Source organism: Taudactylus pleione, unplaced genomic scaffold (assembly GCF_031769625.1).
Source record: "Taudactylus pleione unplaced genomic scaffold, aTauple2 ptg000318l, whole genome shotgun sequence".
NCBI lineage: Eukaryota > Metazoa > Chordata > Amphibia > Anura > Myobatrachidae > Taudactylus > Taudactylus pleione.
This window is the reverse complement of record NW_028284719.1, coordinates 438,067-452,019: the sequence shown is the minus strand read 5'-3', so window position 1 is coordinate 452,019 and position 13,953 is coordinate 438,067. Positions and strand designations below refer to the sequence as shown.

Here is a 13,953-nt window from a genome sequence, read left to right as displayed (position 1 = left end):
AGTAAAATAATTACTAATCTTTATACATAAATGATGTGCTTGCTTGACTCCCGGTCGTCATTCCACACAAATATATCAACGAGGACCCTTTTGTTGAATCTGTAGTTCAGAAGGGACAGTTTTTCTTCCAAACTCCAATGGGGCTCTAAGAAAACAAAAGTGAGAGGCCATTCAGAAAGAATGATAAACTGCACAAAGCCCCTGCTGATAACTTGATCATGACAAAAACTTCCATTTGTTTTTCTAAGGCACTTTCACTTCTATTACAGCCAAACAAATGAGCAGAAACCTTGTGTACAAACAGAACCCAATTTTAGGTGCCTCATTGTATTTGACTACATTTTAGCAGCTAAATAAGGCAGTTGAGCTGTGTTCGATTTAGTCAGGCTCGAATCCCTGGTGGAACATTTGTCCGGTCTCAGAAGACGTGCCCCGTAATTGGATTGACTTCATCCCCTCAGCCATGATAAATAGTATTTGGACAAGGTTATTGTTGTTTGGAAAGAGCAATGAGCTGAGCATTACCTTTGGTGAGGTTCCAATCTGCATAAGCCACTGGCCACTCTCCAACTAGAGGTAAAAGTTCTAAAAGAGGTAATGCATCTCTCTGCTCAATCAGACCTGGAAGCAAACATAATAATCAACAATAATAAAAAAATAAATAGTATCATTTCACATGGTCACAATAATTGGTAATATACAGTATATCAAGGTTTTTGTTTATATAATAAACAAAACAAACCATATGCAATGGTCTAAAGTACAAAAGCTATGCAAATATTGACCCAAAAGCTGTGAGGAGATCCTAAAATAAACTATGCATACTGTCTTCAGTATTATGTTAAAAGAGTCCTTTTTTTTTGGAAACCATAGGTTACTATGGAACATGCTCACGTTCAACCAGCTGCGTTATAATAGGACCACACAACAGCACATTCAGTGAAGCTATTCCTGTCACTTACACACAGTGAAGGCAGCCATTCTATGGGACCAACCAATATTCAACATATTGCCGTTAATCAATTTGCTAGGATCCCAGAAAGTTCCAAGGGTAAAAAAGCAAATTACTTGAAATTTCATGTTGTTTGATTGTGTACAGTACCATAAAGATTGTGTTTACCCTTGACATAGTTACTGAGTGGTGAAATGCGTAGTGCTTGGTTAAGGATTGTTTGTACAGGAGTGAGGCCTGGATCAAATAAGGAAGTTGTTTATTAATGCACACTGCCATGATAAAGCTGGTAATTACATAGAACAAACTAGAGGCACCACTATTGCTCTTGTTCATTTGTGACAAGTGACTTTATTGTTGACTTCCGAATATGTTTCTTAATTGTTTTAATCATTTTAATAAATGGTAAGACACTATTTTGAACAGAATTTTTTCCTTTTAAGTTATGTTGTAAATACACTGAAGTGCCAAGAGTCATGGGATACATATCTAGTATTGTGTAGGACCCACTCTAGCCCGGCGAAGGGCAGCAACTTGATGTGGCATCAATTCCAAAAGTGGACGGAAGACCTCTGGAGAGAAGTTGACCCATGCCATCTGGATCGCTTCACACAACTCCCTGATTTGTAGCTGCAGGATCTTGGGTGCAAATGGACCTCTCCACCACAATGCTCGATTGTGGTCATTTTGGGTGAACATGGTGGCCACACCATTAGTAGGAAGTGGAACTCTATAGAATGTTCATCGATCCAACTCTGAACAACTTGGAACCAATGACATGATCATGCTGGAATAATCCATTGTTGTGGAGGTACATGAAATCTATGTATGTCTGCAAATGGTCATCCAGCAATGCAATGTAACGGTTACCTGTTAATGACTTGTTCAGGTGAGAAGACCATTATGGATCTGCCACAAGCCTGAACAGTGCCTTGTTGACAACCGGGGTCCATGGCCTCATGGGGTCTACGCCACACCTGAACCCTACCATCAGCCTGAAACTACTGGAACTGTGACTCATTGGACAATGCCAGATGTTGCTTGTTTTCCAGGGTCCAATTAGTGATGTCATGAGCCCAGGTGAGGCACTGAGTCCAGTGTCATAGTGTTAACAGGGTCACTCTTGTGGGTCTTCTCCCATATCCCATGGAAGATGAAGAACGCTGCACTGACCAGTGACCTGCTGGATATGCGTTTTGTACCACCTGCATTGAATGTGGATGTGATTTGAGCCAGTGTGGCTCGTCTGTTAGCACAGACAATTTTGGGCAGATGCCGCTAGTCACAATCTTTAAGCACCCATGGTCAGCCACTGTGCTGTCCATGGTGGGTGGTAATGCCTTACATGAGGTATTCCTGGTACACATGTGACACCGTAGAATGAGGAATGTTGAATGTCCGCATACATCGGGCACCCACTATCATGCCCCATTCGAACTCCGATAATTGACGCCATGAGCAGCCTAGCCGGTGTTTAAAGTGACTCACGAGATGTTAGATTACAACTGAAGCAGGTCTAGGCATTTCCAAGACATCACAGAATGGTGACGCCATCTACCATTAACTTTACATACTGCTATCCCATGACTTTTGGCAGCACTTCAGTGTACAAATCAATTGGAATGAATGGAAGTGACTGAATTATGAAAATACTAGTATAGAATTCTACTAATTAAGTCTTCTGGAAATTGTAAGTAGTTAGCGAAGCATTTAATATTTTATTACTGATCATACACAAAATGCATGCAATGTCAGCACTATGGCCAATGAGAACCATGCCTAAAAAATGGGTGCCTCTTGTTCTGATTTCCTATTGGTTTTCGCACCGTGCAATTTTGCAAAGCGCTGCCCCACCAATGGACGGAGAGTTTGGATCCCAGGCTGCAAAACCATCAGTGCAGTTACCGACCTGCTGGTTTTAAAACAGTATTCAGTCGGAATGCCGACGGTCTAAATATCGACAGTCGGCATCCCGACAGTCTAATCCCGGCAAGGGTCTAATGACAGGCATTGAAATCCCGACGCCTGTCATTTTACCTAGGCCGGGAGCCCGGCGCCTGGCATCCCGATCGAAGGTATGCCGGGCACTGGGTGCGGACAGCTGTGAGGGGGGCGGGTTAGGTTAGGGGCTCCCTAGAGGACTTAGGGTTAGGCAGCTCCCCCAGGAGGGTTAGGCACCCCTAAGGGAGGGTTAGGGGGGGGGGTTTAGGTTAGTTTATACTTACCATTAGCGCAGTTGGGATCTTCACCTCTGCCGGGCTTCCGCTGTCGGGATTTGAACTGTCGGCTTTGCGGCCGGCGGTAAATCATACCGATCTCGATAACATATGTTCTGATGTGTAGTTTATAACATAAATTACACACTTTTAAAAAACACACAAAATTACATATATGCAATTGAGGTTTGTAAATTGCAATTTTTCATACATCCAGATTCGGATCATTAGTTATGTTCAAATAATTTATGGTTGTTCCATATGTTCCCTTTTTTAAATAAATTAAAATAAAATAAAACAAATCTGATAACATCTACTAGTATTCTGCTACAGAAGCCACCTCTCCTCTCCCTTCCTCTCTGAACATGTTAAGCCACAGGTTGTCCAACTCGGTTCTCAGAATCCCAAACAGTGCATGTTTTCCAGACCTCCTCAGAAGAATCACAAGTGAAATAATTAGCTCAACCTCTGGATCTTTTAACATGTGTCTTTTAGTAATGAATACACCTGTGCACCTGACCTGGAAAACATGAACTGTTTGGGGTCCCGAGGACTGAGTTTGAGAACCACTGTGTTAGGCTAACGATGTGCAATGGCTTCACCTGCACCCCCAATGGAATTGCATGTTATAACGCCGGACATCACCCCTGGCGGATGAAATATCGACGCCGGAAGGCCGACGTATGGAGATCCCGACAGGGTAAGTAAAAAGGCTATCCCTAACCCTCTCCCCCCCTAACCCTAACCTCCCTCCCTGGGGACTAACCCTAACACCACCCCCCCGGAAGTGCCTAAACCTAACCCCCCCACCTCGCACCCTAAACCTAACCCTCCCGGGGAGTGCCCAAGCCCCCCTTCCCCTAGCCTAACCCTCCCAGGGGGGTGCCTAACCCTAACTCCCCCTGGCAGACCCTAAACCTAACCCTCCCCCCCGCGGCTATCCACTCCCGGCGCCCGGCTTACCTACGATGGGTTTGCCGGGCATCGGGATTTCGGCGTGGGGCTAATGATAGGCATAATTTTTTAGATGCCTATCATAGTCCCATGCCGGGATTTCACTGTCTGGAAGCCGGCGGCCGCCATTTTGACCACCGGCTTCCTGACTACTTACCCCCCCAGTCCCTTCCTGTTCTATTATAGCATGTAACACTTCTGTAACATGTTTCCTATCACTGTCATAAACTCGTGAAACCTCACATATAACATTTTAGTAGCTCTTCTCTGAATTATTATTATTATTAGGACAATAAATTATTATGTTAGCCAATTATTGTTGCATCAATAATTATATATTATATTAGCACCTGTAAAGAAAAGTCTAGGCGCACTGTCTACAGTTGTGATGTGCACTGACCCCCGTGTTCTGGTTTTGGATCCAGATTCATCTTTTGTATTGGTTTTGCAAAACCACCCTCACGTGTTTTGGTTTTGGATCTGTATTTAAAAAAAAAAAAAAAACAGCAAAAATGTCGCCATTGTGACTTGTTAGCAAGCAATCCAAAACCCGAGTTCTGTTATAGACCCGAGTTTCGTTTATGCGAGAAGATCTGAACTTGGACTCTGGGCCTGAGCGCTCGCAAGCGGGTCGATGATGCCCTAGTGCGCATGCGCACGACGGAGGGAGCTCCGTCGTGCGCATGCGCGAGACCCGCATAACGACGGCCAGCCATCGCTATGGGTCTCGCACCAAAGGGGGCATGCTGTCGATGGTGAGTGACAGCATGCCCCCTTTGGTGGGCGTGCCGGGGGCGTTGCTGCCCAGACAGAGGCGTTCCCATGGGAACGCCTGCCGTCTGGGTCCGGCCCCACTGACATCACTAGTGATGTCAGTGGGAGTGCTTTTGGCTCTGATAGAGCCAAAAGCACTCCTGGGCTTGCAGCAGCGAGACCCTACCGCAGGGTCTCGTCGCAAGCCCGATGGTCGCGAAGGTCTTGACCATCGCGACCATCTTTTTGGCCGCTCGCATAAGCTGTGGGTGGTCACCCACAGCTATGCGAGCGGCCAGGAGGCTGCTCCAGTTTTAGGTAGGAGGGCCCTGATTCAGAGCGAGCACTCATGTCAAAGCGTCCGGCCCTGAATCAGGCACTCTGTTCGACTCAGAACCCCAACATTCGGTTGGTGTCGGACCCACACATCCCTAGTCTACAGTATGTTGTATGACAGTCTACAATGATGGAACACTGCCTAACAAAACGACACATTGGCAGCTATAATGTAACCGGCTGCAGTTTTGCTGAAAGCAAGTAAAGACAGATGTATCTTAGAAAGGAGTGCCATGAAGAAGAGATCTGGACTTCAAACAAAAATGATGACACGGAATAGACACATATATGGAAATTGACTCTTTACTCAAACTAAAACATATGTTTGAATTGTAACAGCTGCAAACTCCCTGATCATGGTGGGAAATATAACCAGTGTGGAAAGTAAGTCGGCATAGGTACAAACTATATATTGTTAGAAGCAAAGTGATCGCTGCTGTGATATTTTTGATAAATTTGCAATGAAAAATAATGACAAAAAATAATTGTTTGCATTTACAGCCACAGTGGTGGTATTACGTCTGCCGCAGCGGGGTGTATAGGCGAGTGGTGTCAATGGCTGGGGCAGGAGAAAGAGCAGTGAGGACCCAGAGAGCCCTGAGCATGCATGGCAGACCATACCGGGGGCGGTGCATGAAAGGAACGGAAGGGGCCTCCAGAGATGTGTTGGAATTAGGGATGTGCAGGCTCGGATAGGTTCGAGTTTGCACGTGGAGTTCGGATTTTTCCCTCCAAAAAAACGGAACTCAGAAAGAGGCAAAACGTCATCTTGCACGGACGAACATCATCATTCCTGGACTTTCCAGGAATGATGATGTTTGTCCGTGCAAGATGACGTTTTGCCTCTTTCTGAGTTCCGTTTTTTTGGAGGGAAAAATCCGAACTCCACGTGCAAACTCGAACCTATCCAAGCCTGCACATCCCTAGTTGGAATCACTGGACACTACAACAAATGTTGCTATGGGCCTGATGATTCCCTGTCGCTGCCGTCTCTCTCTCTCTCTCTCTCTCTCTTGCAGTTCCTGGTGCGAATCACACATCCATTGGAGAACTTGATTTACTGAGGGCTATTTATTTGCACTTTACTTACTTTCATTCATGCAGGACTTATATAATGTTTTGGCTTTTTTAAAGGCATCACGGTCATCCTGGTCTGGCATCTCTAGTAAACCTTAAAAAACAGTACAACAACAAAAATGTTTACAATATTAAAGCATGGTTACTTTATATTACCATCTTCTGCTCTTGTTGAGCTCATCAGCACCTTCCATACCATCCTTAGGCAGATGACACTGATTTATCCTCTCTTCCTCTGACCCTGGCCATCCCATCCTCTCCAGTATCTCCAGCTGACTGCTGGACATCTCCTCTTCTATGACCCATTTGTTCCTTAAACCTAACGACACTAAAACTGAAGTCATTGTCTTTCCACTTTCCAAGGTTCCTTCTCCTGTCCCCCTCATCCTCTCCACTGACAATATCTACCTCTACTCTGTCCTCTCCTTCACCTTCCACATTGTATCGCTTTCACAATTCTACTGCTGTAATATTTTTTCCAGAATCTAATCCTTTCTCCCCCTGGAAGCTTCTAAAACTGTCATTCATGTCCTTATCCTCTCTCGTCTAGATTATTGTAACCTCTTTGGCCTATCGAATGCTTACTTTGCCCATATTATGTTCTACAACACAGCTGCCTGCCTCATTTCCTCCCTCACCGCTCCACCTCTTCCAGGCGCTCCACTGACCCCCGTTTTATACAGAATCAAGTTCAAACTCCTCTCACTCATCTTGAAAGCCATCAACCACTCTTCCTCTTCCAGCACACCTCCGGCATCATTCCCATTCCACTCTGCCAATGACTCTGGAGTTATACGCCATGCTAAGGGGTCTATGTACTAAGCCTTGGATGCCAATAAAGTGAACGGAGATAAAGTACCAGGCAACCAGCTCCTAACTCATTTTTCAAATACAGCCTGTGATGTGGCAGTTAGGAGCTGATTGGCTTGAACTTTATCTTCGTTCACTTTATCTCCGTCCGATGCTTAGCAAATGGACGTCTTATGGGATATCCATCCAGCCTCCCAGCCTATAATTCATGATCTTCAAGCTCATCTTTTTCATTCTGCCCGACCTCCCCTCCTCTGATCTATCTACCCTCTGCTTCCCTCAGCTCTGCTCACCTCTCCCTCTTTGTGTCTGCCCATATCCCCTGTTCGATGTAAGCTCACACACGCAGGGTCCTCTCTCCTATTGTCTTCTACCTAAATGTGTATTTTGCAAGTTGCAATTATGTTACTATGTAAATATGTAACTGTCAGATGAACTTAGGTAAATTTATTGTATGTTACCTTCTATGGGGACGCATACGGGATCCCAGAGGTCAAAATATCAATAGCAGCATCCATAAAGACAGAATCCAGATGCCCAAAGGTAAGTTGACTAACGCTAATCCCCAACCCTCACCCACTTTCCCGCAGCCTAACTCTAACCCCCCCCCAGCCCAACCCTAATCTTTTTCCCCACAGCCTAATGCTAACCCTCCCCCTCACAGCCTAACCCTTCCTCCAGTGCCTTACCTTAACCCTAAACCTAACCCCAATACTAACCAGGATGCCAGCTGTCGGGATTCTGGTGCCAGGATTCCGACTGCTATCGGGAGTCCGGCGTCAGTATTCTGAGCATCGGTACCCAACTGTCGGGATGTCACTTACATCCCCTTCTATGTTCCCTGCTAGAGAACCCTTGTGGTGCCATATGAAAGATATTAATAGTAATACATAATAATACATTAAAGGAGTGCATAGTATAAGAAGCTGGTATCGTGGGTGACAACCGTAACACCTGGATGAGCTCCTGTGGGCCAGGTATCTCTACACTATGAGTTAGCCCTTCTTTTGCAAGTTGCCCATAGTTAGAATTTCCAGAATTTTGATGCATGTAACTGATATCTTGGGCTTAACATTCCATCATATTGCATGCTGGTGAAAGATACGTACACCAGTCCCAGTCACTAGTGCCCCAGAAATGAGACATTTGGCTCACATCTGGGTCTCAGGAGGACGGGCTACAGATCTTCATGTATGAGCAAAATAGTTGTCTTACCCTTTAAAATAATCTCCATCTCATCCCGAAGAATGTCAAAGATGCTGTAACGGGAACTGGTCTCTGGGATAACATGCTTATTTAACCAACCACCACAGGCATATTGATAGAAATCACTGCAAGGCTCTATGGTTGGGTCCATATTCTGAATAATTCTTGCAGCTGATGGGAAAAAAAAATAAAAAGTAAGAAACTAAACCTATTAAGTACTTCCTGGTGACTTCTATTTAATTAATAATTTACATGCAACTCAATATGATCCCGCCCCCACTCCGGAATAAAACATAACCTGTCCTCTACATATAGCTATATACAAAAACTGTGTCGTGTATCAACTCAGTTCAATACCAAAACAATACCTTACAAAATAAACGAAAAAATGCCAAAACACAATATCACAATATCATACCTGCGGTAACGCATCCAGTTGTTGTGCATACAGTCTCTGTATAAAAGAACAATAAAAATGTTATTAAATTTAGACTTGGAAAATTGTGTATGCCAAGTAAATAAATACATTTTCACCAAATAATGCACATTAAAGTTATATAATATATAGTATCATTGGAAGAAAGATTTGGTGCATTTATAGTACCAAGTACTGAAGCAATTCTATAACTAATGCCGCATACTAGACGATTTTAATGAACGCTATGGACGATAACGATATCGTTCCACGATATATCGTTCATATCGTTCAGTGTATATGCAGTGAATGACCAACAATGCACAATCCCACAGGTCGTTAACAATGGGCCTCATTCAGACCCACTCGCAAGCGGCTGTCCGCTCGCAAGTGGGTCGATGGTGTGCACTGCGCATGCGCACGACGGAGGGAACTCTGTCGTGCGCATGCGCCAGACGCGACGAGCGAAGGACTTTCCTTCGCTCGTTGTGTCTGATCAAAGGGGGCGTGCTGTCGATGTTGATTGACAGCACGCCCCCTTTGGTGGGCGTGCCGGGGGCGTGCCTGCCAGACGGAGGCGTTCCCAAGGGAACGCCTACCGTCAGAAGCCGGCCCCACTGACATCACTAGTGATGTCAGTGGGAGTGATTTTGGCTCTGATAGAGCCAAAATCACTCCAGGGCTTGTGGTCGAAAAACCCGACCACAGGCTTCTGGTCGCACTGGCGATGGTCGCGATGGTCAAGACCATCGCGACCATCATCCTGCACGCTCGTATGTGCTGTGGGTGGTGACCCACAGCTATACGAGCGTCCAGGAGGACGCTCCATTTTTATGGAGGACGGCCCTCATTCAGAGCGAGCGCTCTGCTCAGAGCATCCGGCTCTGAATGAGGGCCTATGTCTTTTGTCATCCGTACATTCAGGCCAATCTGACAATATCGTCAAGAATTACCTGTTCACAGCTGGGGCAGGATGACTTCACTGAAAGATATCTTTAAAAATCTCTTTCAGGGGCCTATTCATCAACACTAAAATAACGTTTTTAAGGACATTTTCCTTAAATAACGTTATTTTAGTATTCATGAAGCCACTTAGCACAGGAGATATCACTGATATCTCCTTGCTAAGCTCCCCTGCGTTAATTTCCACACTCCCCATACATTAGTATGGGGATATGGAAATTATGGTATTCATCAAATTCCGAAAATTATGTTCTTTTCGGAATAGTTATAGGGAGGAGGAATGATGAATTCCTCCGGTAATTAGGTAGAACATGCGAGTTCTAAACCTAATTACCTCCCTCGATATTTTAGGTATGATGAATAGGCCCCTCAGTGTGTAGACCCAATATTGTTTGTCCTGCACCACAAAAAGTTCAAGGGAAATTTTTCACCAATATCATTCATACAGCTCATCGTATAGAGTGTATGAGCCTTAAGCATTTTAAAAGTGGTGTAGAAATTGCAGTTTTCTTTTAAAAGTAAGTGAAATCCTGTAAGAAGCATTTGTCTGTTATTACTTTAGTGAACGGTTTATGTGCTGTTTGCTCACTCTCTTGATACTGTTTAGAATATTCCCACAAACTTGCACTGGAAATAACTGATATATAGAGGGGATCTACTACCCAGGGTACAGCTCATTCCAGGACATCCCAGGATCAAGTTTCATTCTATGGGTAAATTTACTAAAGAGAGAGTTTTTAGTAGTGTAGTTGTTGCCCATAGCAACCAATCAGATTCTACTTAACATTTAACTAGCACCTTCTAGACAATAATAGCTAGAATCTGATTGGTTGATTTGGGCAACATCTCCCCCCCTGGTGCCTAACCCTAACCCTCCCCCTAACCACAGTACTTACCTTTGGGATCCTGGCAGGCAGGTTGCCGGCATCAGGTATCTGATAAGTGTGGGGATTCCGGCACTGGCATTCTGAACGCCGGAATCCCCGCGGTCAGCATTATGACCGCATCCCCAATACACCAATATGAAATCCCGCCAGCTGAATAGCCTAACCCTAACCCTTCCCGGGGGGTGCCTAACCCTTATTTCCCCCGGGGATGGCTAAACCTACCCCCACCTCCCGCGCGGCTAATGCTAACCTTGTCCCCGCTTACCTTCATTCGGGAAGCAGTCTGCCTGGATTCCGTCCTCGGGGTAAAAATAGGCATCTGGATTTAGACGCCTATCTTTAGTCCTAAATCGGGATTTCGACGCCAGGATTCCGTCAGACAGCTTCCCGGACATCGGTGTTCTGACTACATCTCCAATAGAACAACACAGCTCTTATACAGCATATAAAGTATGTTTCATTTTATTCAATTCCTCATCAGTACTTGTACATGATTTAAAAAATAAAAAAGTTATAAGGTCCAATTTACCCTGTCACCTGTTGGTTCCTATTAGGTAGTTAATACCCTTGGTAAGTTTATTACAGGAGTGTAAAATTGATAACCTTTGTCCCAGTAAGATTTGATTACATATTATCTACATCCTGACAAACATGCTCATTGTCCACTAAAATGAATTGTACAGTAGAGACAATGGGCCTGATTCAGACCCACTCGCAAGCGGCTGTCCGCTCGCAAGTGGGTCGATGGTGTGCACTGCGCATGCACATGACGGAGGGAGCTCCGTCGTGCGCATGCGCCAGGCGCGACAAGCGAAGGACTTTCCTTCGCTCGTTGTGTCTGATCAAAGGGGGCGTGCTGTCGATGTTGATTGACAGCACGCCCCCTTTGGTGGGCGTGCCGGGGGCGTGCCTCCCAGACGGAGGCGTTCCCAAGGGAACGCCTACCGTCAGAAGCCGGCCCCACTGACATCACTAGTGATGTCAGTGGGAGTGATTTTGGCTCTGATAGAGCCAAAATCACTCCAGGGCTTGTGGTCGAAAACCCCGACCACAGGCTTCTGGTCGCACTGGCGATGGTCGCGATTGTCAAGACCATCGCGACCATCATCCTGCACACTCGTATGAGCTGTGGGTGGTGACCCACAGCTATACGAGCGTCCAGGAGGACGCTCCATTTTTATGGAGGACGGCCCTCATTCAGAGCGAGCGCTCTGCTCAGAGCGTCCGGCTCTGAATGAGGGCCAATGTTTCTCATTAGATGCTTTCAGAAAGGTCACATATCAAATAAAGAAACATTTTTATCACACAGTTGCTCAGGTTTGGTGCTCTGTACATGACTACAGCACGTCTGTAGCCCTGGAAGGTGCAGGTCAGAATGATCTCTCTCTGTCGCACTTGGGCAAAGTAAAAAAATTGTGTGTCTCATAATCCCACCTCTCAAAGAAGGACAATTTCACCAGCAATACTTATACCAGCTTATATCTCCCCCCACCACACCTCATACTGTATCCTATTGTATATTATACTCTTCTCTCCCTATTTTCTGGAACACACTAATAAACCACCTAATGGCTTATAATGGTCACAGGCTTCAGTCATAAATACTATTAAACCATTAGGTACCATAACAACGCCGGGCTACAGAAAACTGGCCGCAAAAGATCATGTTTATTGATAAAAATAAATGTTACCTATGGCAGAAAAAGGGTGCTCAGAACCAAAGCTAAATATAATGAAATTGGAGGTAAAGGCGATAAAGGGGGAACCAATGTAACTATCTCATGCATTGGAGGCAAAAAATGGGGGTTTAAGAGCAAGGCAACAGAACGCCCATAGATGTCTATCACAAGGGTCTTGACCTTTCCATTATATTATGGGTATGGTATACCTCCCGGTAGGGTGATGTGACTGACCCCCTGGCAGGGCAGTATCAGCCAAACAGCCCTTACTGAAAGGAGAGTGTACCCAATTATCATACAATTAGCCCACTGGTAAGCCGCTCTTTCCCACCGGTAGAATCTGTAAAAAACCTAAAAGAAAAATTATGAGGGCGGAGATGTGGGCAGATTATCATCAAAAGAGTCTGAATTACTGACAAGTATTAAAATTCCCTAACCCCAACCACTCGCACGCCAACAAACCATTGGCCAAATCAACTGCCCATAACCTAAAAACAAATGAACTGTAATGTATTTCTAAACTCATTCAGCGCTCATGAAGTGTGAACAATATTAGCGATGCCCCGAAAGGCTCAATAATTATAAAATTTCAGATAGCATGAATCGAGAAAAATTAATAATAATTAAATAAAATCAAACAAAATAAAATCTGAATAATATAAATGAAACAATATTGTTTCATTTATACTGTATGCATGCGCTGATTTATATTGTTTCAGTTATATTATTCTGATCATTCACCAGTATCCCTGTTTAACATTAACATATTTGTACTTACTTTTATACACCATATGCTACTTTATTTTTATTTTATTTTGTTATTAATAATACAAATAAAATCTGTAGCTTGCATTTTGACTTTGTGATTTGACATTTTCTTCTACTATATCTTTCTATGAACAATGGGACAAGTACTCCCCTAAACTGCTAGAGGTCATATGACCAGGTTACTGTCTCCCTAGTCTAGCTGGAATGGACTAGTCTGGTGATACAAGTCCCGGGAAGGAGTATTAAAGTATACCACCGATAACAGGCTTCTGGAAAAAAAAGTGCAGGTGCTCAGTACCATTGAGTACCATCAGAAGAAAGTACTGCTTGCAGCACCATAAGAGGGCAGCAGGGGGCGGAACTGTTATCTCTGGAAGGTAGAGAATTACTGGAGATTCCTAAGGATGTTCTGGGCAGCTCTATAGGCGTCAGGGTGCCTGCTGGAGCGTCCAACGGCTGTGCAGTAGCGTGACTGGCTCTAGAGTGCCCTTCCGAGCATCCTACAAGCCAAATGCAGGTGCCGTTTAATGGCGCTACCCCCAAAGCTCCCTGTGCGACTGCACAGGTCACACACCACTAGTTACGTCCATGACTGCTCATTATGTTTCTCTAATTTCCTGTATTGAATGCAATTTGCTGCAAAAAAAGTTGGAATGATCAGAAAAAAAGTCAGGTGAAGGGAAGCCTGTTTCTGACAGATCTCTTGCACCTAGTAATGCAGATATTAATGACAACGGTCGCGGCAGTTAAAATGGATTCATCTGCTCGTCTTCCTGCTTGCCGATGCACGGACTCCCCCACATTAGCCCTTCGGATTCTCGCGTTAGCGTAGGGTTATAAACCTTTCTACCACAGCTGCACGGCTACAGCCACCTTATGTGTTACTAAGAATCAGGCACTCAGGGTGCTGTCTTAGGGTCTGATTCAGAGACATACG

General features: G+C 44.8%; 1 protein-coding gene across 3 annotated transcripts in view; it reads right to left on the bottom strand.

Moving 5' to 3' along the window:
• The window catches only part of MMEL1 (membrane metalloendopeptidase like 1), a 225,961-nt gene that overhangs the window by 87,900 nt on the left and 124,108 nt on the right, over positions 1 to 13,953 (bottom strand). For all 3 annotated transcript variants that reach the window (XM_088442865.1, XM_088442866.1, XM_088442864.1), the window contains exons 3-7: positions 8,723 to 8,758; positions 8,314 to 8,475; positions 6,302 to 6,382; positions 526 to 621; positions 27 to 145 (exon numbers count right to left, since the gene is read on the bottom strand). In XM_088442865.1, the coding sequence (XP_088298991.1) occupies positions 27 to 145; positions 526 to 621; positions 6,302 to 6,382; positions 8,314 to 8,475; positions 8,723 to 8,758 (494 nt within the window). The remainder of the gene's footprint in view (positions 1 to 26; positions 146 to 525; positions 622 to 6,301; positions 6,383 to 8,313; positions 8,476 to 8,722; positions 8,759 to 13,953) is intronic.